At 42.4% G+C, this 27,722-nt stretch overlaps 2 protein-coding genes across 7 annotated transcripts in view; both read right to left on the bottom strand.

The window, feature by feature from the left end:
* HELZ (helicase with zinc finger) overlaps positions 1 to 16,055 on the bottom strand; it is a 74,711-nt gene extending 58,656 nt beyond the window's left edge. For 4 of the 5 annotated variants that reach the window (XM_052687757.1, XM_052687758.1, XM_052687759.1 and 1 more), the window contains exons 1-2: positions 15,929 to 16,055; positions 493 to 720 (exon numbers count right to left, since the gene is read on the bottom strand). In XM_052687757.1, the coding sequence (XP_052543717.1) occupies positions 493 to 702 (210 nt within the window). In that variant the 5' untranslated portion in view covers positions 703 to 720; positions 15,929 to 16,055. The remainder of the gene's footprint in view (positions 1 to 492; positions 721 to 15,928) is intronic. The other variant, XM_052687760.1, reaches the window with a different exon arrangement.
* Positions 16,056 to 19,979: 3,924 nt separating this feature from the next.
* PSMD12 (proteasome 26S subunit, non-ATPase 12) lies at positions 19,980 to 27,710 on the bottom strand. 2 transcript variants are annotated; one of them, XM_052687761.1, is made up of 11 exons: positions 27,536 to 27,709; positions 26,587 to 26,646; positions 26,243 to 26,371; positions 25,072 to 25,179; positions 24,083 to 24,187; positions 23,516 to 23,665; positions 23,235 to 23,369; positions 22,605 to 22,717; positions 22,066 to 22,240; positions 21,497 to 21,574; positions 19,980 to 20,423 (listed from the first exon to the last, which is right to left on the bottom strand). In XM_052687761.1, exons 1-11 carry the CDS (start codon positions 27,641 to 27,643, stop codon positions 20,214 to 20,216), a joined length of 1,371 nt encoding a protein of 456 aa, XP_052543721.1. In that variant the 5' UTR covers positions 27,644 to 27,709; the 3' UTR covers positions 19,980 to 20,213. The 2 variants fall into 2 exon arrangements, with proteins under 2 accessions (XP_052543721.1, XP_052543722.1); XM_052687762.1 differs by lacking the exon at positions 19,980 to 20,423 and having other exon boundaries at positions 21,531 to 21,629; positions 27,536 to 27,710.
* Between the last annotated feature and the right edge of the window lie 12 nt (positions 27,711 to 27,722).

Genomic DNA, 27,722 nt, shown 5'->3' on the forward strand with positions numbered 1-27,722 from the left:
GCAGTGATCAAATATTAAAAGACTACTGCTAGGTTATGCAAAAACAGCTAAATTAAGTATGAACTGGTTGCCTGAATTCTGGCATTTCTTAACTTTGTTTTTTGAGCATTTACATCTGTAAGTTTAATTTAATGCTCTTTAAAGAGAAGGTAATTTGGTATGGCATTCAGCATAGCTTTTATGAAAACAATACTCAAAACCAGTTATTTTTTCTTCTTAGAATATACTTTGGATTTTAAAAAATGATAATTCTCTATTATTTTAAGAAACTGTGATTCAGACCCAAAATATTTAGAGGTACCAATCTTGAAAAAATAAATAGATCAGGGAAAACTACGAGACAGAAGCCTCAAACATGTTTTAACAATGAGGATTCTGTGGCAAACCAGTATGGCAACTATAGGAAAACACAATTTTACATAAATCTTGATGGTGCAAGATACTTGATTGTTCTTTCCAGTTCATTAGATACTATGAAAGAGTCACACTCACAAGTTGTAAAAAGGAAGCAATTCTATACAGCAGAGTCTCGATTTTGATGCGGTCGATTTCTGCCTGGCATGCCTCCGGGAGGTGAGCTGGGGGGTACTGGCTGAGGGAAAGGAGTGCCTCTGTGCAATGCTTCACTGCCACTTCATAATCCTGCTGCTTAAGGGATTCACATGCTTGTTCACATGACTTCTCTGGTCTTCTGTCTGCCATGACTCAGGGACAGAAATCCTAGAGTGGGGGCAGAGGGGATGATAAAATGTTGGTTAGCTGCATGATGGCAGTGACAACTTGCCAACCAACTGCCGTTCCCACCTCCAGGTGCTGTAGCACATCCCCTTTGGTCCACGCCACTTGTGTTCCCTATCCCAACCTAACTAACCTCTTCCCAATCTTCTTTCCACGCTCCTTCTCACAGCCCTCCTGGCTCTCACTTTCAATTCTAATTCAAGAAGGTACTTAAGCCCATGACTGATTAAAAAAATATATATATAGTGGTTTCAAACTTCAATGCCAGCATGGGTTTAAGCACTTTGCTGCATACAGGCTTCTGTGTTCTCAAGTCTGCTTTGGAAGCAGTGCAGCTCATCCACCAGCCACTTCCCTGACCCTGCAGCGCTTTCCCCAAGATACCTCCAGTTTCATAGCACTCCTCACTACTCCTAGGGCACAAGGGCCAGCCTCTGGGGTGGATGAAGCACATCAGACACACGAAGGAGCTGAGAAGGAGCTGGAGGTCAGCAGGAACCCACTCAACAGCTCCTGTTGAGCTTTAGTTGCATTTGTGTCTGAGAAAGCCTAAGTGCCCCCACCGCACCAACACCCTGCCAACAGAACCCCTTAAACAGTTCTGAAGCAAACATTCTGTGGGGGGAAACTGAAGCAGGGGGACAGAAATCTATAGAGAAGATAGACATCATCATCAGCCAGTAAACTGAGACAAATGGTTATCCACATGGAACCTACGCAGAGAAAAGCAAAGCCTTTCCATAATTTCTATCTGTGGTGTGCCTTCATTCATAATACCTAAAGATACATCTCTAGAGACATTTTACTTCAAAGCTGACTTGATAAATCATGTTCTGATAACCAAAAGAGGGAAACTTTAGAATTCTCACACTGACTGTTAGCAAGCAGCACACTGCCCATATCCATGATACCAACTGCCATGGGCACCTAAAGACACACTCCAACATCCCTGAAAATTCTGCTACTGAAGTTTTCTTTTACATTTCACATTTGTAGATTTTTAAGCAATCTAAGAATAACTTCAAGAAATTACCTGAAAAATCAAATAAAGATATCTTCCACGTAAGAAAAGCTCCTCACTATCCCACTTCTCTCACTAACACCCATCTGGGCCAACACACAGTGCAAATGTAGGCAAGAAGTTCAATACAATACATGACAGCATGCCATGTTCCCCACCATTCTGAAGATTTTACTTTCAGTATCACAACAGAAACACGTAAGGTAACACTGACTTCCGAATACAACATTGACTTAAACCACATTCCCTCTTACAACATTTATATGAAAACATCTCACATCCACCACTGTAGAGGTGAAGGAACACAGATATGAAGTAGTTTTTGCATTTCCATACACGTGAGAAAATCCATCTAAGGAGTAACTATATCAACACTCAGTTGGATCACTTAAATAAGCACGTTTTCAGTGAGAACCGTTAGGTGTTGTTACGTTTATGCAAGGAGCCTTCTGTGTACAACTAAAAATGCAACAGATTTCTATTTCACTCAAGTTCTACAGCACAGCAAGCTTTACAAACCCAGGGTTTGCTGCACAGCAATACAACAGTTAATTGATGCCTTTCTCACGTACTTTGTTTTCCTCCCGAGGGACTGAAAAGAGAGGATTTCATGAACTCTGCTGTGCTTCTGATTTCCTCACTTCCTGGCTGACGAAGAACCAAAATTCCTTTGACCAGAAGTCTCAGCAGAGCTTCTGTGTGTTTACTGCAGAAGAACAGTTTATACACAGATCCCACGCTGGCCAGCACAACCAGCAGGCAGAGGGAGGCTCCTTTACCCAGCCCTTCTTCTCCACCACAGCACTACAAAAAGCAAAACGTTATTTACCAATTGCCTTACGCTGGCTGTTGCAACAAACACTGAACGAGTTTGTGGAGAGGTCTGACACCCCCAGCAGCAGCCACAAATTTCTCTGGTCAGTTGTAGATTTGGAGAGCGCTGCAGAGGACGTTGTATTCTCAGCTCCTTGAGAAACTGAGCAAATGACTCATGCACTTCAGCCTTTCTGCCTGCTAAACCGAGATTAAAATACGAAGCATGCAGCAGAATAAATGTCAGGATTATTCATTTTCTCAAAACGGTTTGGAGGACTGCATACCAAAAGAGCTGCATTCACATCTGAATAATTATTTATTCTAATAGCAAACTCCAAGAGATCTTCAGAATTTTGCGAAACCAGTTAACAGCCATATCCCCACTATCTGAAGTTACACATCTGAAACCAGCAGACCTTAGAAATTCAGCCACAACATATTATCACGAACACCTTTATTATCAGCAGCCAATTCAAAGCATTCCTCAGCTTCAAACTACTTCCAGCAGTGCCACTGCCCTATAGGAAGGCTTCTGATTTACCCAATTAAGTAACATATTTACGTACGGCACCTGCCAATGCTGCCAGATAGAACAGTAAGCATCACACCAACCTGAGCCATACAGGAGCTGGCAGCTCTTCCCATGAGTTAATGCAGAGATGTAACCCTCACTTCGTAATTCCTAGCTCCAAAAACCTCCTGCCATTAGTAGAAGAAAGCTTCCTGACCTGTATTTATTTCAAGGCCAAGTCATGTCCAGCTTAAGCTTCAAAAAATATCTGCTATCTCTATCATTTACAAGATCTGGATAACTCCAAACTGGTGTAACTCAAACCCTGGTGCCCAGTTTTGTTTTGCCTAGGATTTGAGAGAGACTTTCTCCCTATTAATGATTTTTGGGGTCAATTTTCATAATGTGTATTTCTCCTTCTAACCAATAAGATTCTGTAAACATACAGACAGAGCAATTAAAAGCTAATCCCCAAACAAAACTGCCCTCCAAACTGCAGAGTGGGCCAGGAAAGGCAGAAGGGACAGCTTCAGAAGGAAGAGCTCCAAACCAGACCACCTACATTGCCATCTACTTCCCATGAACACTGCCCTGCTTGGTGCACAGGAGGTTTTGGAGAATTACTCCACAGCCTGATTGGTTCAAATGCAAACCAAAAATCAGCGTAGGAGAGAACATCGTGATCTAGAATTTCAGTATTTCAGAGCAGTTTAACTCCTGACTCTGCACTTCTAAGCTGCACAGTTTACTGATGTATTTTATGCAACCAAAGGGTTCACATGCTAAGATAACGGTAAGTAAATGACAGTTCCAAACAAATTCAAACAGATGATTTTTAGTTCACTGTAAAGCATCGAGCCACATAACTCCTGCTGTACTTCATAAACAAACAGATTAGAGGGCACAATTCTGTTCCTATTAATGCTATTGGCAAAATTCCCAATGTCTGCCAAGACAGAAGGATCAGATCCAAGGTCTCGCATGCCAAGCTGACAAATAGCAGACAGTAAATATTTGCATATTTTAAACAGACATTAACATCTCTTGTGAAGATTTATGCTAAAGCAATGATGTTCAACTTGCAGTCCCACAAAGAGACCGGAGGAATTCGCCACAAACTGAACGATGCTCTGAGAGCCACGAAGTGGGATCTGTGCTCTGTAGCACACGTGAGACCCATGGCCATGGGCACACGGAGTAGAAGAGCCTTTGCAGCTGCCTCCTATTACAAGGTACAGCTCTGCCGGCAGCAGTCAGCACCCACCACCCACCTGCTCCCTGCCAGAGCCATCAGCTGTGCCTCCTGCCAGCACCATGCTGCAGTCTCTGAGAAAGAACAACAGCAGGTCAGCTTGGGAAAGGTATATGGTCACCGTGCTGCTTCCAAGGACTTGCAGATAACTGAAAAGGCTGCTACTAAACAGGACAATAAGGAAAACCATAATTCAGCTTCTTACTGATACCCAGAGGCCAATTCTTGCCACATGCTGCCATCTACCCAGACAGAAGATGTTGTTCCTAAAGATCATTTGTTAGTAAAAGAAAAAATTTATTTTCTTGCCCGTAATAATGAAGGCCAAAAACTGCATTCATGAGCTTAGCTGCTCAAGAATCCATCCATCAGTTTGCATGTTTCACTAAAGCAGTCTCCAAACCTTTTAGGAAAGCATTACACTTGGCATTACTTTCTGAAGTTTGTTTCTGGTAAGACTGAGATGTAAGCAATTCACACATGAAGGTCTCAGAACTGTGAGAATTGTTTCCATAATACAAAGAAGTAATATTTGGGAAGTGAGATAGCTGGGAAGGACGCAGCATTGTGACTCAACAGCCCTTACTTCCATCTACCTCAAAACTATCAGGAAAAGACTGGCAACAAACTTCAATTCATACAAGGAAAAGCCTGCGTTCATTTTATAATCTGGAGTAAGTAAAATACACGAGGTAATGCAGTACAACACAGATGTCAGCTATCACACCTGTGACTGCAGCATCATACATCAAAAAAAAAAGAAGGAACAGATATCACTAAAGCTCAATCACTACAGAGACACAGCAAACATACTCTCTTTGTCAGTCCACATACTAAAATAGAGAATAAATCTGTTTACTGCTAAACCACGTTATATAGCAGTTCTGGCATCTCTAGGGAGCCCAACTGAAGGTACCTCTGCATCACGTCATGTAATTGTTTTGTAGTATTCTGAAATCCCACTGAAGTATCTTTAGATAAGAAAAAATCACATTATTTACTTTCCTTACATAAAATTGTAAAAAGAATTTACTTTGTTTTAAGACAAAAAGGCATTTTAGGCAAGGTTACAAGAAGGAATGTAATACAGAAGCCACTTATAGACATACACAGATGAAAAAAAGTACTTTCATACTACATATACATCATAAATAACCCCATCTTCAGAAACCATTTAATGAAGTGATAGCAGATAATGATTGTGCACTACACCAACGTGAAAGGCATAACAACACAGAGGAAAAGGACAGTGCCTCTCATGCAGAAAAGAACAACAGGAAAGGTTACTTCTGGGCTTTTTTTGGTTTTTAAACCAAGAACATAAGAGCTGAATTCTTATGCACTCATCTACTGCAGTTATGGCTGAAGTCAGTCAGGCTGAAGCTCACACAGTGCTCAGAAATGCACTGCGCACCTTACAGAATGCACACAACGTCTCCACCCTTGAGAGAGGACAATCTAATCAGTTTTCTAAAATAACCAAATTACTCCGGTTAACGCTGTACAACTCCAGGCAAAAAGACCCTGCTTTACATTCCACAAATGATGTGAAATCTGAAATGGAGCATGCAGAAGGAGGAAGGCTTGTTTCAAGGTTTTATCATATAGCATAACAGCAGCAAGAACTTGTGCTGCTTCGCCTTTAGAGAACATGATATGCTTGGCTCCAGGGGTGGAAAAAAAAAAAAGAATGAACAGTAGAGAACATCATGAACCTGTTAAATACACAGGTTGCCCTTCCATTTCAAGAAATACAAGAGAAAAAGACAGGATTGTAAAGTAGGAGGACAGGGGATCTCTGGCCACACAACTGCAGCCTTCAGTCTGATCCTGTAAACTTAATACAGGGAATAAACACATCCCAGCCACTGTAAGGGGAACAAGTGTCTGTGGGTGGTTTACCATTCACTTACCAGCAGTACAGAAATACAGCAGCAACTCAGATTAAATGGTTTCTGCATCTGAATCCTGTGCTCTTTAAATCACTTTACATACATCACAGATGGGAACAAGTTAGATTTTATCGCCTGACAGCTAGGATTTCACTACAGACCCTTTATTAAGTGATCATTAACAGCTTATTATCTCCACTAATCTCTACTGTTTGCACTTCGGAAGCAGTAGTGGAAAGAACAATTTATGTCACAAATGGCAGCAATATTCACACATGGTCAAATTGGCCTAACATCCAAAATTAACTCCTGCTCTTAGCATTTTTAATCATCCCATCCAGCATATGAATATCCCGAGTACCTTCATCTCCAGCCTGTCAATATTTCCATTTTTATTTTTGGGAGGGGGGAGGGCTTGGGCTGGTTTGTTTTTTACACAGCTGTCCAAAAGCATTACCTGTCCTGCCAAAACTACGCAAAACACACAGCGAGTCACAGCCCCACGCCATCCACCTCACATGCATCACTGCGTGCAGGAAATGACAGACACAAGATCCCTATTCACACACAGCAAAACCAGAAAACACCACATCCAGTTACATGACAGGGCTGCACTGAAGTGCCATTACAGGCTCCGGGTTGCAAAGTTCACCAAGCAGAAGCTGTGCTGTGAGCAAGTCACCAGTACCAGGTGATGTTGGCCCTCTCGTGCACCTTCATGATGCCAACACCTGTAGCTGCAGGAGTCACACCACGTTTATCCCAAGGCACCAGGCCCCAGAACCAGGCAAAGCAGAGGCTGCTGCTTCACCAACACCCACCTCAATTCTCCTGCACAGTTACTAAGGCGTTATTTACTGTGTACAACTCAAACCTGGTCTCAGTATTTCATTTCCATGTTTTCATGAGCTTTTTGGCAATGCTTGACAAAGCACTTCGCAAGTATTATCTTTACCCTCCTGACATCATTCTCATTCAAAAACATTAATGCCCACAGTTTCTATGACTCTCTTATATTCAGATGGAGGCAAACGAAAGCCCCTGTGCTCTGCCATATTCCATAGAGCCCTTCAACCAGTGTCAAACCCAGTGTCTGTGGAATGACTTCGCTGTAACTGCAGCATTCAGCACTTCTTTACATCACAACATGACATCATTCATCAGAAAAACCGACAACAAAGGAAAGCAAAGATATGGCTCAAGTGTGAATTGCTTCCCCTCCCCCATTCCCACTTATTAAAGACTGCCCAATTTATGCAAATAATGAAAATGTACTGGCATTATAAGAGAAATTATACGTACCCTTGAAATAGTTCCTCCCTTCCATTTTTTTATTACACCCAGTATTTTCTGATCTCAATCTCCTTATTCAGCTGTGCCCATCTTCTCATTCATTGTACACATTCTGTGAAAACCTACACTTGGGACTTTCTGTTTAAACCAAGTCACTGCCTCCTCTGTGCTGTGTGAAGACAGAGCACGTAGGAAAGAGGAACTGGCTTTTGGGAGTGCGGGCGGGGAATTCTGTGCTCTCATTTTTGTCCAAAATCATACCAGGGAATGATTGGGGGGAATGCAAAAGCCCCAGCCTTCAAATAGTATGGAAATCCCCATTAGCTCAGGCTGAAATGAATTCACAGCAGAGATGATCTTTCAGATCTGCACTACCAACCAATTTAGCCAATGCAGATTTTCACAGGGTTGATAAGTATAACCTCAACCAGAATGGCACACTATGCCACCTCTTCTCATCTCCCTGCAAAGCCGAGTTCCAGCACTTTTTTTTTTTACTGTTCTTTTTACTGTGAACAGAAGAATATATTTGGTCCAACTTCTTTAGAAAGACTCAATCATGTCAGCAGAACCCTTCATTCCCTCTACAGTGACCAAAAAGGTGGCCTGAGACAGACAGCTACCATGGGAAATTTCAGCCCAAAATAATTACAATTTGGCAAGTAACAGCATAATAGTAAGCATCAGGTAACATCATAACAGGCGGTGCTTCTGCCCCACCTAAAGTTCTTTTGGCTCCTTCTTAGAAAATCCTCACATAAACAGTCTTTCATAATAACTGGGCAACAGCAGCAGCCTGTACTCCATATCGGTTTTTTCCCATATATGTTCTTGCTGCTTTTTCAGAGCAGTTTCTCACACATATCCAAGATGAGGGCATTTTAATTGAAATATTGTCTCGTGGTTACCATTTTATCCCCATAACAACATCACCAATTACTTACTGTAAAAAAATGCATTACAAAGGTAATTCAATCTTGGCTTCTCTTAATGACATTTAGCCAAGGAAAACAAAGGCTAAAATCACTACAGCACAGGCGTGGTGCAGGACCAGCCTACAGGTCTCCAAACTCCTGCAGTGGTGCAGGAGAAGATGGCACCCACGTTCTACAGCTGTTTAAAACGCCCCGACCCGCAGCGCTTACAGCTGCCTGCCCATGGCAGAGCCTCTCTTCTCAAACACTTGAGTAACACGACCAGGCCTCATTCCCAAGCCTCTGCACATTTCACAATATAATGTTCAGTAATGATTTTGACCAAAAAAAACGAATTCCATTAATGTTAAGGACTTATCAGTCACGCAGTTACCAATATTCTTCTCCGCTGAGTCACACGACTGCCAAAAGCCCTTCCTGAGCTACGCCTGTGCTATGACATGTAGGTACGTATGACTAAACACGTCACTCCATTTCCAAAACGCCAAGCGTTTACAAAACGATGCGACCAATGAATGCAGAAGGATGGCAGAGAAGGTTCCCAAGCACCATTTCCACACGTAATGATATCTACGAATGTATTGCAGAAGCCTAAAGGCAACACCATATGGCACGGCAGCTCCCCAAGCGAGCCCAAGTGCTGCTCACAGCACGGCCTGCAGAGAGCAACTGCCCGCAGCCCACTGGCCAACACTCACAGACTTCCTCAGGCTCAGGGACAGAACCAAACTTAGCAGCTCCTCACTTGGCCTCGTGTTCAAATCTCAGCCTCTCCTAACAAACTTATATTTGGATTTCACTATTGAAAGTATTTTTTAAAACAAGGAAATTCTTTCCCTTTTCTTCTTTCCTTTTGGAAAGCCCCACACTAACTCTCCCATTTTTCCTCCACCAGCAAAACAGCCTCAAAGCCCAGCAGTTCAATCCAAGTTTCCTCTGCTCAACATTAATACTGTCGTGATGCCGAGTCTCTTCTCAAGTGCCAAGCTCCAAATTTTTCACAATATGTTTCTCCACCATTACATGCAAGGCACCATAACCATACATGTAAGAGATCTACCCAAAAAAATCACAGCTCAGATCATCAGTTGCTACAGGTACACACTGTAGAGTTGAATTCAAAAGCCCTGTTTCTTGCTCGAGAAGCAAAGCATGAACTACTCTGAATTACTCTTTCAATTCATTCAAGAAGGAAAAGAATGCAAAACTCTTCATGCTGAATACCAGCAAACAGTGCACAGTTCATAAAGCAAACGCAGAAATTTGCCCGAAGGTTGTGACACAAAACAGCAAAAGTCTTCTTTCAATACACTTAAATCTTCGCTGTAGCATCATAATGAACTTACATTCATTATCACAGCAAATCACACTGTGACCAAATTTGTTGTTACATTCATAGCACTTTGCACAAAAGGGTCCCAGGCTCAACAGCACCGTGCCATCCACAGATAGCCCAAACTCCTTCCCTCAAACCTTGTCTATTATGCAACCATGTGGCATTTTTGTGCACCGCTTTGAAAGTTCAAAGCAGCAACAAACCTCCACCATTAAACATTGCTATCTTTATTGTAAATAATCTTTCAAATTCATCTCTGCGTGGCTCTGTTTCAAATAATAAGGCATAATATAGCTAACCTCGGCTTGAGGAATATTCTTCTAACTCCATGTTTTAATGATATTACCCTTCTGCATCCAGATAATGCTTTTACAACTTCCTTATTTCCTCTCCTAAAATGCAGGAAAGCAATACCACAAACAGGTTCAATTTCTAGAACTCTCCTGAGATCAGGATATGGATTCCCAAACTCCTCTCACAGCAGACCCCGTGGGCAGCCCCAGAACTCCAACCCCAAACACCACCAGTTGCACAGCAAAGTTCTCCCAACCCATCGGGTTCTCTCCACTCATTCCTTTCGAAACGAACATTAGAGATGCAGTCACATATTTTTAAACCCCACTCGAAAAACAGACATCAGCAGCAATGAGTAACGACCCCACTGTGGTTAACGGAATCATTCTGACAAAGCTTTGGGAGAAGAAAAACGTTGCCTAGCCTAGGCAAACAAATACAAACCAAGCTACAGCCAAGTAATATCCATCAGTTCCAACGTCAAAACAACTGCCCTGCACCGTTCCAAACGTGCCACTGCCTTAAGATATGGCCCAAGTACAGTTACCTCAAAGCTATTAGCCTAAACAACTATAATCCAAAACAATTTTTGCAAAATAACCGCAGCACTCAGCTACAGTGCTGTGCTAGCAGAGATTCAAGAAGCAAGCTATGAAAACATTCTCCTTAACAACCTCCTGTGCAGACGAGAGTCCAACACGTTCTGGCTGCTGGGATGGCAGGGATCAGCTGTGAGCAGGATCCAGGAATCCCAACCAGCTGCAGGGAATTCAGATGGCAAAAGATCACCACTCAGAAACACAAACATACAGTCCATCCTCCCCCCAGAATTACCCCAGAATAAAATGAAATTATCATTTTTAAAATATCAGTTATCTTAAGATAACGTAGAGAAGATAAACAGGGAAGAAACACTATTTAACATGCTGCCAAAACCACTACGCTTTTCATTTTGTAGCATTCTCCATTTATTATGTCCACAAAGATTTGCTACTTTCTTGGTTTGCTGAACCACTAAATATTTTCCAGCAAATTAAACACTTGTGCTGCTTTGCTAACGCTGTTGTTGTATTTCCCTTTGCTGTGGGGTCTGGAGGGCTCTGAAAAAATCTTTCTAAGCTTATTTAAGTAGTGTAATTTTTAGTGTTTTGATGAATACTGTATTTTTTGCAGTATATAATTACGAAGAGGAAAAAAAACCAACATGTAATTCACAGTCTGAAAGACTGCTTCCAAATAACACTAACTACCCCAGGAGCAGCTTACAACAACCCATGCACTGCTCACGTTGCTGACCTTTATTTCCTGCCCCTCCAACATTTACAATTTCTCACGTGACATAATTCTACTACTCTTTTTCTTTTGTTAATGCTCTGAGATCAGTAACCTTCCTGCTGCCTGTAACAGAACAGATCACGAAACCTACTTCCCCAGAGCACACGCTATCCTGAAAAACATCCTCTTCAGCCAATGCCATTTGTCACAAGAGCGGTACTTCCTGAGACCAACAGAAACAAATCACACAGCAGTTTACAGTCACCACCTCCAAAATCTCTCTCCACATAAAATAACTTCCAGAAACTCTTCCCATCGACTCTGCAGCACTTCACACCTACTGCTTCGTGGGAATGCTGTGGAGTACAAGGGAGAGTCTTTGCACGCCTGACAAGGACTCTGCGCAGCTCAGATCGAGACAGTTTGGGTCTCATTCACAACTAGGATGGGGCAATGGTAACCACTCGTGTTTCAGTGCAGTAAAATTTCATTTACAAAGCAATAAGACTGAAACCTATGGCTTCTTGCCTGGCTTTTTGGAGGATTCTGAGAAAAGACTGGGGAAATAATCAGTGCATTTCTATTAGATCGATGACAAAGAATTGACTTACAAACTGTATGAAATACTTGCATATTATATTATATCTACATCAGGCATCCTTTAACCATTGGTGCAGTGGAAATGCAAGAACAACTACAAAACTGCACGCCTGAGTAATTAGAATCTGCCTGCTTACATTGCTAAGGACTTCTTTTCCTACAATAACATTCACTTTCCTCTCCTCCTCAGACACAAGAGATCGCCTCTTGCTGAAACCTCACACTGCAAACATTTGTGTGAAGAGATGAAATCTCCATTAGCAAGACTGGTTTTGAATGTGGAACCTGAATTACATACCAATACCACCACAATAAAACCAGCAGAAGCCCTGTTTCTGTAGAGCAGTCTAACATTGTAGACTCCCAATTTCACCACAGATAGTCGAGTCGTCCATCGCCATCCCCAAATACTGATCAAAACCTCACTGCACATCAATGCTGTGTGCCAACTTTTGAAAGAGTGGCCTCTTTTTCAGTGTTCTCTTTCTTTATTTGCTTGGTGGGGAAAAAAAAATAAAAAGACAACTGCAGCAGTCTACAAGCGTATGAACTATGATATCTTTAAATATGTTACTGATATATATAAATACAAGTGCTGGCTATTGCCAAAGGCCATAGGAAAAAATAGCAAGACAAATAAGAAAAGGAAGGCCTTGTTTGTTCTGGTAATCTGCTCCACAACACGTCCACTCAAATGGAGAAAAACATATTGACAAAGGGGTCTCGCCTTAAGACTACCATGAAAGAAGGAAAGATGGGGAATGCCAAATTTTGTCCCCTCCCCTTGGGCACGGAGGAACACTGGGGATCTGCTTCTGGGAACAGGACCTCAATCTGCTCCCCCAGATACAACGCTAAGAAGACATTACAGCCAGGATTCACATTCCTGCTAAAATTCTTGGCCTACTGCTCACCAAGACAGAGGGAAGGCTGGCTGCCCAACCACCTACCCCTAAGCTAGGTTAGAACAACACCATCCTTCCTTGTTCTCCCATGGCTTTCCTGAGTTACTCAGGCCGCACGCTGGAGACAGGAGTTATGTTATTACAAAACACTTCTCTAATTGAGATTTCACTCCTGCTACCAGACCTATCTGGGTACCACTGACCTCAAGAGAGAATACCAGGGAGGTGAAAGCTTCAAGGGCTTTCAACTAATCATCTGAATTGCTCCAGCAACTGCTTCTGCCATTACTAAAATGAGAATATCTAGAATACAGTGCAGTAGCAAACAAGATGGTACTAAACAGCAGTAAAAAAAAAAAGTCAGAAAGAATATCCAGCTATAATTCCAAGTGGATTCTAGTAACAAATGTAATTGCATACACCAGAGAAAATATTTCATCAGACTATTAAATTAAAAATCAGAAAAGATCAGTAATAATATTGCCTAGCTTTTATATAGCCTCTCTCATCTACAGACGTCACAACTCTTTACAAGATTCATGACTCCTATTTTAAATTCCTTTAAAAGAAATCATGAACAGGTGAAGGGATTTTCATCACACAGCCCAAATCTCTCGAGGCCCAGGCCTGTACCCCATCCACTTGGAAACATTTGCTCTTCACTCTCCCTTGAGATGGGAATATCTGAGCGTAACCTTCAACACGTTGTCTGCAAACCACAGCCCTTATCCTACAACCAGATCCACAAATACAGATCCCAAAGCCCAGGAGCAACTTCTCTGAAATCAACAAGATCCCACAGCCTGGCAGATCAAGTAGCAGAACTGGGTGAAAATACAGCTTAACATGCAGCTTCTACCTCTATCTCCCTTTAATTTCCAGTCAGCTGGGAGAGACAGAAAGACTCCATAATAAAAAAATAAGAACATACCACTTTCCTATCACAATCTCTTGAGTCCTAGAGCTATCACTGTGCATGCATCTCTCTCTTCCACAGAAAAATGTATCTGAACTCACTGAAAAAAGCACAGCAGTCATATGAATAAAGGATGAGAAATACATGCTCCAGAATCCACACGGTTGAGGTGTGACAACAGAAGTTGGATTTCTCTCTGTTTCTGTTGTTTGTTTTTTAAGTAATTCGTGCTTTCATGACATACTACAAAGATAACTCAATTGTATCAGTAATAACACACAAAATGTTCCTTCACTTCACAGAGTCACAGAATCACCAAGGTTGGAAAAGACCTTCAAGATCACCCAGTCCAACCACCCACCCATCACCAACAGCACTCACTAAACCATGCCCCTCAATGCAAAATGCAAACGTAACTCACCAATAAAGAAGGGCTCTGCTAATCAAAGATCAACAAAGAAAGCTGAACTCAGCTTCCAGCACTCACAATTTCTCTGCAGTGGAAGCTCAGCCTACCCAGGCCTGTTTCATCCACAGGCAGATCCCTCTTTCTGCATGTGGAGGAGGAGGGTGGTGGTGGTCACTGCCACGCTCTGCCCTCACCCAGCTGTAAGCTCAGAGCCAGCTCTTCACCCCAGCAAACAGGCTTTGCCATTCAAAACACAGACTTGCCAATATTCAAATAACAATTTAAGAAATCTCATTTTAAAATCTCTGTTCTGCCAATGTCTTGGGGAAAAACAAAACAAAATCATGCACTTGCAAAGCATCTCATGTAATTTAGTTGTATCTTTCAGTTTTAGGAGCATAAAATTTCTCCTGAAAGTAATACGTTATAAAAGGAGGAATATTTCATCCTTTCCCTTGTTTCCACTATAATATTGACCGGGAAGACCAACACCAGAAAGCCCCACCAATTGAAGTCACCTCAACAAGACCAGCCATGATACATCCCATCCCTATACAAGGAGATGCCTTTTTAGGACATTTTTGGTACTGCAACTGATTGATTTTATGTCTTAAACTGAGAACTAAATGCATTATTTTAAAACTCCAGCTGAAGCTCACTGTGACTTGGATAAAAACAAAAGCCCCATTACCATGTGAACTCACACTCGTTTGGTCAGTAAGTGAAAAAACAAACTTGCAACCATTTCCCTACATTTCTGAACCTCCATCAATGATACATTTAATCACATTACTGCAATCAAACAACAGCTCCACCAACAGCACGCCGAATCCAAACAAATCCAATTGTTTGGATATTAATAACAGGACACGACTCATTGAACTCCTCAAGAGGGGGAAGGCTGTAAGCAGCTCTACTTGGGGACCTGCTTCAAAAAAAAGGGGAAAAAAAAAAAACACAACAAAACAATCAAAAAAAAGACCGAACAAAAGAGGGCCATAGGGCAACCTGCGGTATAAACTTTCCCATCTGCAGTTTCACAACAGCAGCATCGTACAGGAGGAGACCTCGGGATCCCCGCGGCCCTCACAAAGCCTCCCTGCAAAAAAAAACAACCCCCCCCCCCTCCCTCCCGTGCCGAGCCCGCGTCGCTCGGAGGACTCGTTTTAAAGCGGCCTTTAAACCCTCACCACTTCTTTTTCCACAGACCCCGCTACCTAAGCCCATTTCCCCCCACTTATTTATTCCGGCATTTCCTGGCCGGCGCTGCCCGTCCCCTCCCACCCCACCCGGCACACGACCCGAAGCCGCCCCGCACCGCCCTCCCTACGGAGCACCCCCGAGCCGGGGACGGCCGGCTTTATGCGAGCCCCCCCCTCCCCGCCCCGGCTCCCCGGGCCGCCCCCCACGCCGCCCCCGCCTCGCCGCTCTCAGGGCCGCACCCGCCCTCCCGCCCCCGGCTCCGCGCCCTCGGGAGAGCCCCGCGGCCCCCGCGGCTCCGGCCGGGCCCGCCCGCACGCAGCCCCCGAGCGGCCGCCGCCGCAGGGCCCTCCGCAGACGCTGGGCCCGCTCCAGCCGGCACCGCTCAGCCCCCGGCCCGCCCCGCACGCTCCTCCCGGCCCTTCGACCGCCGGAGGGGCGCCGGGAGCCCCCCGAGCTTCTCGTGCGGGTCCCCCCGGCCCGGCCCCGCCGCCTTCGGCCCTCGCGAGGGGCGAATGGGGAAGTCCTGACTTACCTGTCATTACTTTCTACGCCATCTTGGATCCACTTGTCAACGTCCCCACAAAGCATTGTGGGAAAACCCTCCCCCGCCCTCCTCCCGGCCCGGCGGGCAGCGGGGGAAGGCGGAGGGCGGCCGGGCGGGATCGGCGGGGCCGGGGTGAGGCGGCGGTGGGACCGAGGCCGTGAGCCGCACCTCGGGGACCGGGGGCGATGGGAGCTGTGGGAGCTGGGGCCGCGGCTCTGCTCTGACCGCCGTGTTTGGGGGCACTGCCGGCGGGCTGGAGACCGGCAGGCGCTTTCTTCTGTCCTTCTTTACTTTTTTTAGTGTTGTTTTTTTTATTATTGTTTTTTATTATTATTATTTTGGCCGGGGTTGGGGGCGTTGTTTTTGCCCCCCTCCCGTTTCCTTGGAATCCCGTCGCCGCCTCCACACGCTCACAGCGGCTGCCAAGGCCGGCAGGTCCCGGCGGGGCGGCCCTCGGGTGCCCGCCTGAGCGGGGAGAGCTGGGAGCGCCCCGAGCCGAGCGGGTCGGGCTTCCCTTCTCCGTCCTTTGTTTGTTTACGGCTACCGCTGCGAAACGTGTGAAAAACTGGATCCCTGCGGAAGGGCTGCGGTTAGATGACGGAACAAACTCCATCTCGTTTTGCTGAAGGACCGCCGGTAACGTGTTGCTGGCTGGGCACGAATCCCCCCCTCCCAAAAAAAAACAACAAAAAAAAGACAACCCTACTTTGCAAAACGCGTTTGGCCAACGCTGCTTGATGCCGAGGCAGTTTCGCAACGTTTTTTTCTGGCCCCTCACATCGCCGTGCTCCTCCTGAGCTGCGATGGGACAGCAGCTGCTTCAGCACCTTCCTTGCATTTATCAGCAAGATTCCAGTTGTTCAGTTGTTGTGTTGCTTTGGTTTTTTTTTGTTTAAACTTTTCTACTTTAATTAAAATAACTGTAAGATTTAGATCATGTGAGTATTGGATTTTCCTAAATACATTTATATTTAAATCTATGCTTAACGCCTTCTAACTCTTTGAAGAGCAACCACCAGCCGAGCCTCTGATGCACTGCCGCTGCAAGAAGGTACTTGTGCCCAGGAATACTTTCAATATTCATCAGTAACATGTTTATAAGGAGAGCTCCTCGCAAAAATGAAAATACAAAAGGAAATACATTTTAAAAACGAGTCCTTTGCATTTGCGGCCCCAGACTTAGATCAGTCCATTTTTAAGTTGACTTTACAGGTCTGGGGGGCTCTGTTCCAGCGCTCCACAGAAGGCTCTCCCAGAGGGGAGCGCAGTTGCTGGGCCGCCATTTCAGAAGGGCAGAAGCAGTCCTGCAGAACCTGCCCTAGGCCGTGCTGCTGCTGCTCTGGGGCTGCGTGCCTCACACACCGTCCCCAGCGAGCCTACATGGCCTGCTGGCAGCTAGGTTTGGTAGGTTTTTTCCCCTGGGCTCTGCAGAAGCCAAGCAGTGCCCTGCAGTAACGGAGACAGCAGTTATGGTCAAATGAAAGTGAAAACACATTTAGGACCTCTATAACATTGTATAGGCTGCTGCAATGCAAATGGCTTTTATTTTGGAGAACAGTTGTGTCCAATTCCTACTTGAGCTTATATATTATGGATGAATTTTTTTTGTAGGAATATTTCATTGTTTTTTTTAATCAGAAATTGAATGACTTATGTCTATTTGTTAAAAAAAAAAAAAGTATGTATCCTCTGGGGTGAGGTAAAGTGTTGCTGGCTTTATTTTTCACATAAGCTGTCACTAATTTTTGAATCCCTTTCTTCTGAAAGGATTTCTTTATATTGCACTAGGAAAAATTTGTGTAGCTGGTGAGTTATAGGGGGAAGGATTTGTTCAGCAACTGATGGTCTTTTTACTGCTTTGACTTAAAGTTCTTAGCCCCTGTATGAAGCAGGTTTTGCTCAATTTTGTGAACTAGTTAATTGTACTGCAGAAGCTTTGAGTGGACAGAGGCTGGGCTGAGAAGCCAGGCCTTTACTAGCATGGGCTAGGCAGAAACAGATGTTATGTGCTGACTACTCACTCACATTTCCAGAACTGCCCAGACTTCTCAAGTTCCTGGAATCCCCATGTGCTATGCTCACCAAGGGGATTTCATGATGAGAGCATCACAGTACTGGACTTCTGTTGAGGAACACGAGTTTTTTTGTACTGGATGCATCATCTCTTCCTGCTCTCCGGGGAGATGAGGAACAGTGGGTTACATTGAGTCTGTGAGCAGAAAAAAAAGCAACAGTAGCAGTTGGAAATGTCAGAAATGCCACAGTCACAATAGAGAGGCATGAGAGGGACTAAAACAATGAACCTCTGCTGAGCATCATGAGACTTGACAGGACTCAGATCCTCAGAAGTGCAACAAGTGATAGTTGTAGAGACTAATTATAATGCTGAGATTTATAATTAAAAAATCTCCAGCAATATCATGTTCAGCTATATTTTTTAATTTAATTTAATTTTTTTACACATTTTATGATTTCAAAATCTTTTCAGATCTGAAAACTGCAGCTTCTTGCTGGAAATTCAGATGGCACAACCTCCTGAGGACTGTAACTGCAAGGAAGCCCTGAACACACAGTACTAACACATCCAGTCTCCCTACCCTCAAATCAAGATTCTGCAAATCGTGACTACTCACAGGGCTTCTCATGATCCTCTGAAGCTAGGAGACATGCCAAGGACCTTGGAGAATCTAGGCTCTATGCCAAAAAGCATGAGTTTGAAAACCTGAGGCCACTTCGGGCTACTAGGCGCCCTGCCACAAAGCAGATCTGAGCAGAGTTCTGAAAGGTGTGGCACAAATTCTGGAAGAGTTGGAACCTTCACTTCCTTCAGGGCTATTGGAAAGCTGGTAGCCAAAAAGCCCTGGCTCTCCCCTGAGTTGCACACTCAGTTTAGTTTCTACATTTTCAAAACAAAACTAATTATTACAAACTTACAGTGCTGCTTTTTTTTTTTTTCCTCTTCTCAGACTTTTGCTTTCACAAGACATTCAGAAAACAGATTTCCATTCTATGATAAAGTTCACTCTGTTCTCTTGAAAACAGCTTTTCGTAAACTCCAGTAGAGAAGACCTAATTTTCTATCGGCTTCTCTTGTGATGTGTTCTGAAGCTAGTAAGGAAACCCCATTATAATTAACGTGGGCAATTAGTAAGCACAATTATATACAGCACTGAATTGCCTCATAGACCCTGCAGCCTAACATGCCAGTAGATTCTTCACCTCTGGAAAATGAAACAGATCTTTCTCAACAGAAGCTCCAGACTGCTTGCAATAATAGAAGTTATGTTCCAAGGCTTAGCACACAAGATCTTTGTAATTTTTTTGAACTCCCTCAGAAGCAGCAGTCATGGGAAACTAACAGAAGTTAAGTGGTTTACCCTCTGCCACAAACAAGTCAGTGGTAGACCTGAGGTTAGATAGCAACAGTAATTCTTCATCTTATTAAACAACAAAGCAAACTTTCTAGGCTGATCGCTAGTGAGGAGTAGCAAGATCTGATTTTGCAGCATGAAAATTCCCCTGGAATTCCTCCAGTGTCCTCCAACGTACAAATGATCTCAACTTTAATCTTACTATGTAATTATCCAAGGGTAATATTTCATCAACACAGACTCCTTAAACACATGTAGTTTCTAAAGTAAGGATATTCCAACTAATTCTTGCTCATTTTTAATTTGAACCACGAAAGAAGAGTGGGGAGCAGCGAACAGCACTGAGGGGATGTTGAAAGTACACAGCAGATAAACTACAAAGTTCAGATCAATGTAATTGTTTCATCCCATGCTGCTAAGATCAAACATCCCAGTGCATTTTTTAAGAAGCAGGCATGCCTTGCTGTTGACCTCTGACATAATTTCAATTAGTATGTTTTGAGTAGTAGTGTCTTTACACTGAGGTGATATGCTAAAGTTTTTAACTTTATTTACAGTATGTCCTCTCAATCTTAGCCTCGAAAACATTCCTGCAACAAAATAACCATAGAGTCATGAATTATCCAGATAAAAGCATAAATGGAAGATAATAAATCACAAGACTACCATTATACAGGCAATACAGTTTTATTATGTTCTTTCACCAATTGTAGCAAAAATGTTTAACAACTGAATGAATAATCAAGGGAACTCAACTGTCAACAGGAATTTCAGAATTATGTCCTAAATTTTAGACCAGGAAGCCCTGACAAGGAGAAAAAAAACATATACACACTGTAATAATAGTCTCTATTATGAAGATTTAATGCCTTCTTTAAAAGCACTGAGATTATTGAGGCACCTTACTGTAGGTTATGTATCATCTCCTCTTTGGCAATGAGATGTGTGGTTTTGTTAACTAGGGCCATTAGTGAGTTCAGCTTGTGAGACCAGTCATTCAGTATATTGTTTGGATCCTTAGGCCTCTGGAAATTGATAATTCCTGCCAGCCTGTCTACTTTAGCAAAGATGGTCTTGTTAACTACCAGGTTAGACAGGAACTCCTCCGATTCCTGCAAAGACAAACAGCACTAAGTCAAGGAAACAGCATTTTTACCTTCAAAGCATCAGAAGTCCACCCAAACAGCATTAAAGCACAAGGAACCTAGCAGAAATCCAGCTTGAACAACACTGTTTAAAAACAGCATAATACTATGATATCCCATGTTGGCATAGCAAGCTACTAGCACCATCTATTCAAAATCTTTTTTCTCATTTGACCTACATCTGATTATCTTTTGTGACACTCAGTGTTTAACATACAACCAACAGTCTTCTACTCTTCAGAGTACCTGGCTACACAGATATCAGACTGCAATTTCTGACAAGCAGGACATAGGAAAACCACTGTGAATTAAGGATGAGAAACCCTCTATCTCCAAGTCAGATTTCCTCACTCATTGACAAGAGCTTTTTCACAGTGAAATACAGGATAAGGAGATCCAGCACTGAAATAGGACCTTGAGCACAAACTCACTTTTAGTATCAGCTTTTGCCTTGTGGACACGTGCACTGTGACAACCAGTTCTGTCTGGATTTAAAAAAAAACAAAAAACCTTTCCTGATTTCCATAATGGCATGAAATAAACACTCAGGTCCTGACACTGGACAGATTAACATACTACTACTCCATCAGGCTTTTCCACTGCTTCCCATCTAAAGAGCCCATTGAACAGAAGTTCAGTTAATGCTTCCTATCACTATAGCACACTTTGTTCTTCCTGGTAAAAGCTGAAAAGCACTGGTAGCACAGTGGAATGAGATGTGAAGAGTATTACAGTGACACACAATATCTATTGCTGCTTGCATCCATCCATCCAAGGACACAAATAAACACACGCACATAAATCCGGAAATGTTTTTTTTCTACAATGCTGGGTCTTTCTGCTTAGTCTGCAAACAAAGCAGGGATGGTCCACAGCACTGTTTTCAGAGCTTCTTAAGAAAAAAGGTTAAAAAAAAACAAAAATAATCAAAAGAATGTTACTCTGCTGAGTACTTATATTCTTGTCACAAGCAAATACACACACACACACACACACACACACAAACACTTCTATTCTCCTTTCATAAAGGCAACACTTACGTCAACGGACAGATCCAGGAGCTGTGCCATTCTCTTCATTGTAATTCTGGTATAATATTTAGCCATTATTCTAATATTCTGGAATAAAAGTGTTCAGAGTAGAGGGTTATGTGCAAAATATAATTGAGGCAGGCTGCAAAAATATAAAAGTCAATGTTAAAAGCAGATTAGGAGCTATAGTGCTCTAATGGCAGTCCAGCATAAATTATGTAAATGAGTTGTGGACAGTTATCATGCTTGTGAAACGTATAATTAATAGCCTCTGTATGACAAATTATTAAAAGTAACAAAATCAACTCATTATTAATTTAAGGCAAAGCAACACAAGTTTTTACTCTACTGAAACGTAAACCTTAGAATTTGAGCAGAATATGCTCTTTTTTCTGGCCAAATGTGTATCTGTTCTATGCACATATGGACAAAAAAACAATTGAAAAACAGAACATAACGGAAAATGCAACTTATCTGCTGCTTTCCTACATGAAAAACACCTCTGTAACAAAAGTATGGCAAACAAAAAGTCAGACATAGCATACATAGCTAATTTGTAAAGGATGAGCCATGCTTACATGTTCCACAACTCTGTTCTTTAAATCTTTCCATCTCTTTTCACCTTCCTCTGTACAGCCAAAAACATCTGTTGCAGGACTGTCAAGGGATCCTTCTCTCAATTCCTTCCCATACTCTTCAACTAGGGCAGTCCATCGCATCAACTCCATGGTGGTAAATAATTTTAGGAGGTCTCTGCAAATGATTTACTAAGGGTGATTAACAATCCCTTATCAATAAGGCATATTTCATACTTAATTACATCAGATAAGTCATTTAAAATGTTTTCATTACCATTAATATTCACTGTTCTTCATAAGTATAAACTCTAATACTTTACAGGGACAATTAAAGTGCAACTATCTCTAATGAAGAGTTTTCTCTTATAAACAGATATTTATTTTAACTTCTAACACAATCATGAAAGTTTTGCAGTATTTTTCATACAATAAATGCTGAAATGCTTGCAGCAGACTCAGCATAAACAGATTGCACTTACATTGCCACTGTAAGAGAGAGGCCTTTGGCCTGAGAATTGTTTAGTAGAAAGAGCACTTACTTATACTTCGGGATTTCTTCTAGCTTTTTGTCACTACTAATTCTGTGCACCAAGTCAGATTGTTCATTGTCATAAGGTGAAAGAATAACATAAAGAACAACGCTCTTCAGTGCCTGCGATAAGAAAGAGTGATTATTTTTTTTCCATAATTAAACAGAAGCATTGAAAACTATTCTGCAGAGCTTAGAATTTAACACAAAAAACATTATGCCAAACATATTAAGAAGTCAAAGTGAAATTGAGGCTATCTTGCAGAAACACACCTCCCTTCATAGCAATATATTTAAATTGATACAGGTGAACTAAAATTCCAAATTTTCAAAGATTTTTTTTCTTAATCAAATGTGAAACATTCCCATTTTATATACAACAGTAGAAGAGTATAAATTGGGTAGAAAAGGTAGAAATATGGTATAAAAGCATATAATATGGTATAAAATCAACTGTATTACACCCATTCTCAACTACCCAATTTAAGATAATGTGGTATTTAAATGTAACAAGATCAGACTTAAGAGCAACTTAATCTATTGTAAATTGGTCTGGTAATGACATGGGTGAACAGGTATTTGCCACGTGAAAATACAGACATTTTGTTTGCTGTCTGCTTCCTTTTGTTGTTGTTTTTACCTGTTGCCACTTTTCACTCTCAGCTTGAATACATGGAGTATCATAAATGGCTCTGTAGTGCTTACAAATGGAGAGGTAGGAGCCTTCGTGTTGATCCAGCTGGATCATTAGGTTGTAGTATTTCAATTTTAGTTTCTGAAACAGTGGAATTACAACAGTTCTATTAGCCATGTAAATGAAATCCAAATCCATCCCAGAAAACAGAAGATTTAAATACACGTGGACCTCAAAGAAAGCATGACAGATCAAAATAAGGAGGAAAAAATCCTCAAATGACTTACTTCTGTGTTTTCTTCTTGAAAAAATTTTGTATTAATTTTTTTGCTGATAATTTGAGTCCGAATGTAGTCTTTTACAGCTAGACAGAGCCTCATCTGCTCAAGGATAAATTCTACGCGTTCTTTCTTTTCCATTGAACCGTAAGTTTCCACCTAAAATGAAAATGCAACCTTTTAGCACTGCGTCAGGGTCAGACACGTAAAACAGAGAAGCATTCTGTGATTCACAAAGGAAAACAAAAAACAGACCCAGCTGTTCCAGAGCAAGTGAAAATGGTGAAAAGGTTGATTTTGAATTACAGCCCTTACTTTCACACACACACAAAAAAACAACAACAATCACTAATGTGCAACTCACTGTACGACTGAGCAAAGCAAACTGAAATTTGTTTTCCTAAAGAGAAATATTCCTTGAAATTTAACAACGGAACCAACGAGAGCACTTAAAACTGAGCTACAATCTCACTCGTAACAGTTAATCTCATTCCAGGCATTTTCTGCAGATGTAGATGATGAAGTTTCAGCATTAATCTCTATCACTGAGGTAACTGTGACTACGCAGTGTGTTACCTGCAATTCCTGCAGAATAGAGGCAGCCTCTTTCACTTCCCCGTTCTGCTCTTTTATTGTTGCGAGTGTTTTTGTCAGGCGAGCGCGCTCGATTTCCACGTATATCTGAAATCAGAAATAGCAATGGGAGTTCTGGAATTTTCTAGAAAAGGATATAAACTACAAGACCACAGCCCTATAAAACATCTCCTTCATGTTTTTATGCAATTAATTAATTGCACATACATCCATACACTGTTGTTGATGCTATCTACAAAAATATGCTGATAAAATATAATGGGTAGGGGGAAAAATCAAACTATTTGGACCAAATTAATCTAAACAAATGCCTTTACCATTCCCTACACAAACATAAAAGAATCTGCATAGCAAATGAAGTATTCGACAGTTTGCCTGCTCAAATATACTGAAATAGATATGAAGTTAACATGCACCTATTTGCATTATTGCACGCACTCCTAACCAGCCATAAGGCAAACATACTTGACTAACAGCTCAGACTAACTTTGAACAGGCAAAAGCCATAACATTAATACAAACCTGCTTTCATTCAGAATAGATCCTTTTTTTTGGGGGGTAAGCAAAAGGAATCGCATGTAAATAATGGACTCATAATGTTTCTGATTACCACAGCTGCACATAACACCTTGCTAAATAATTTAAACTGCCCATTTCCAACTAATTCAAATATGCAACACTTTAAATAGTGAAAAATGGCACTTTCAAAGTCTAAAACGTACGAGCTATTATATTAATAACACACCCAAATATATACATAATGGAAATATGATTGGTGTTTTGGCAAATCATTTAATTACAAAATTTGGAAAATATTTGTAGTCTTTCTGGGAAAGAAATTCTGAAGTTAAAAATATACTTCTGCTCTCATTTGAACAAGGTGGAAAATGGCATTCAGAAGCTATGCTTTTAAAGAAGGTAAGCATTTTTATTCTACCTTTTAGATAGTCAGTCTTAAAACAAAATCTTACTTTTCCTTCTGTAACTGTACGCAACGTGTCAATTAAGCGCAGTTTCACTGGTAAGTCTGTGATGTCTTCAACATAAGTGCAGCACTGCTGGACCATTTTAGCAACTGCCTGGTACAATAACAGAATAGAAAAATCACCGTAGGTTTCTCAAATGCATTCAGATACTAAATAATTTCATATTAAACTAGAGAGACTCAACATGCACGCAGGATGAATCTAATCATACATATTCTCTTAAGTGTGTGCAGTTTTTCCTCTGTAGGACACCAACAGATTTTTCAAGAAGGGAAGGAAGAGGAGGAAGTAGGACTGATCCTTTCCAGCTCTGCAGGTTGGCAGTTAAGCACTCACAGGCTGGCATCCTTCAGTGGCAAGCACAGATTACTGGGATGCATTCTGGTAACAACACTGATAAAGGTGCCACAATTACAGCTGAAATACCTACTTCCAAAAACCTGAATTAAACTTCTAGAAACTACTTGGAGAGAAAAATCAGCTGCTTTCGTCTTCAGCCACAACTTGAGCAAGTTAGAGAAATAAACTGTACTCCACTTGCGCAGAAAATCATGTTTCTGCATGTTAGAAAGTAGGTAACCTTTTCTTTTCCTAAAGCAATGATGCCATTAAAATTGCCTTTTGCTAACTTTAATTAGGTTAAAAAAAAAAACAAAACACGCTGCACAACACACTTTGTACCTTCTTAAATGCAAGCATTCTCAGCAATCTTGATAGCTGATTTCTCTGACAGAACTGAATTCCAGATTATGACAGTTTTGAAAGCAAGCATGTAAAGCCTCGTCCTTATTTCATCGCAGCCAATTCCAATAACTGTTTAATGTATACCTCATGACAACATGAAAAATTAAAACTGTGTCTACAGCTCAGACTGCTGATGACTGTAAAGTTGAACAACCATGTAAAAGTACTGACATGTACCAAAAGCAAAATAGCCACAGGTGTGTTGCCAAGAACGGAGCTCAGGTACAAAGTAAAGAGATGAAGTTTGGACATTGGTTCCATTATTGGCTTTTGTATACCTCCCAGAAAACATCAGCAGAAGCTAAACACACTGTATTCATGCAAGTGCCAAGAAGTCTGTGAAGTCTCTTCATAGAGGAGAATCAGATATAATAATGCAATTTCACCTTTTGTTTCAAAGGAATAAATTCACCTGTTTTAACTGACTTCTTCTCTTTGACAGAAGAATAATATTTTCATTGAGAGCATCCCAGTCTTTAGCTTCATAACACATCTTCACTATTGCCACTAAGATACGCGATGTGGAAACCATGTCAGAAGCCTATAACAGATAAGCAGTGTATTAGTGATGGAAAAAACAACCTGCAGGTCTGTCACTTGCATTGCTATGATATAAAGAGGAAAAAAATCCACTGTATCTCATCTCACTGATAAGAATGACAAAAGACTGATGCTACAATTCCCTTTAACTTTAATACAATAGAACGGGGGGAGGTGTAGACCAACACAGCACTAAATGATGCACACCACACTTACCGTTCGTGTTTGTTTTTCCAAGGAAAGAAGGTTTTCAATTACTTCTTGCAATCTCCCCTCCTAGTGCGATAGGAAAATAAAGTAAAAAAAAAAAAAAATCAGTAAAAAGTAAAAGCTTTGGGACTGCAAAATGTTTAGAAACAAGAAGATGAACGACAAAAGAGAGAAAAAGAAAGCTGGTTCTAAAACATACCTATTGCACTGAAATTCTTCCAAAGCATATACATTGGTCTGAAGGATGTGCTCTTACTGCCACTGAACGTACATATTATGTGGGAAAGAAATATGGCCACGATGCCCGTACTTACACAGAGCTGCACCCATGGGATAAAACGTCTGTGCTAGTAGCAGTCTGAAGGCAGCAGAGCACACAGCCTTCTTATCTGAAAGCTACTGCCTTCAAAATCCTACAATATACCATACAGCCCGGAACGTCTCTGACCAGACCTGCTGATCAAGCAAAGCACCGCCAGTGCATAGGAACCAGATGCCATCCTGCTGAAACAGGACAGCAATCCCAGTCCCATTGCTGTGGGGTTTGAGAGCCTCTACACTGCAAAACAAGGTGCACAGAGAAACCTCAAAACAAGTCCCGTAGATAACGCTCAGCTGCACCGTACCCGCACCGAGCGGCCATGCACAGCCGTTACTCAGCACAGCCCCGCTGGCGGCCACGGCTCCGCTGCTTTTCGGGTCGCACACAGCTGAACCGCGCGGCTGCCGCGCGCCGCCCGCCATCCTGACTCGGGACAACAGCACGGAGGCGCCTGACGCGCAGCGCTCCTGTAAGGAGCGGCCACCTCCGCCCCGTCCCGCACCCCGCAGCCTCCCGCTCGGCCCCTCTCGGCCCGCAGCCCGGCCTCCGCTCTCGCCTCGCTCAACCCGGGCCCAGCCCGCACGGTGCCATGACTCAGCCCATCCGCACCGCCCGCCTTTCCCCCCGCCGCACCTGCGCCAGCCTCTCGCACTCGGGCAGCCGCTGGTCCACCGTCGCGCTATAATCCACCTCCATTTTCACGATGCGGCCATCGGCCCGCTCCGCGCCGCCGTCCGCCATGGTCCCGGCTCTGCTCCGCGTACCCCCGCGAACACACACACACACACCGGAAGAGCGCGGCGCGCAGGCGCAAGCGGGA

The sequence above is a fragment of the Tympanuchus pallidicinctus genome, unplaced genomic scaffold (assembly GCF_026119805.1).
Source record: "Tympanuchus pallidicinctus isolate F22 unplaced genomic scaffold, pur_lepc_1.0 scaffold23, whole genome shotgun sequence".
Classification (NCBI taxonomy): Eukaryota; Metazoa; Chordata; class Aves; order Galliformes; family Phasianidae; genus Tympanuchus; species Tympanuchus pallidicinctus.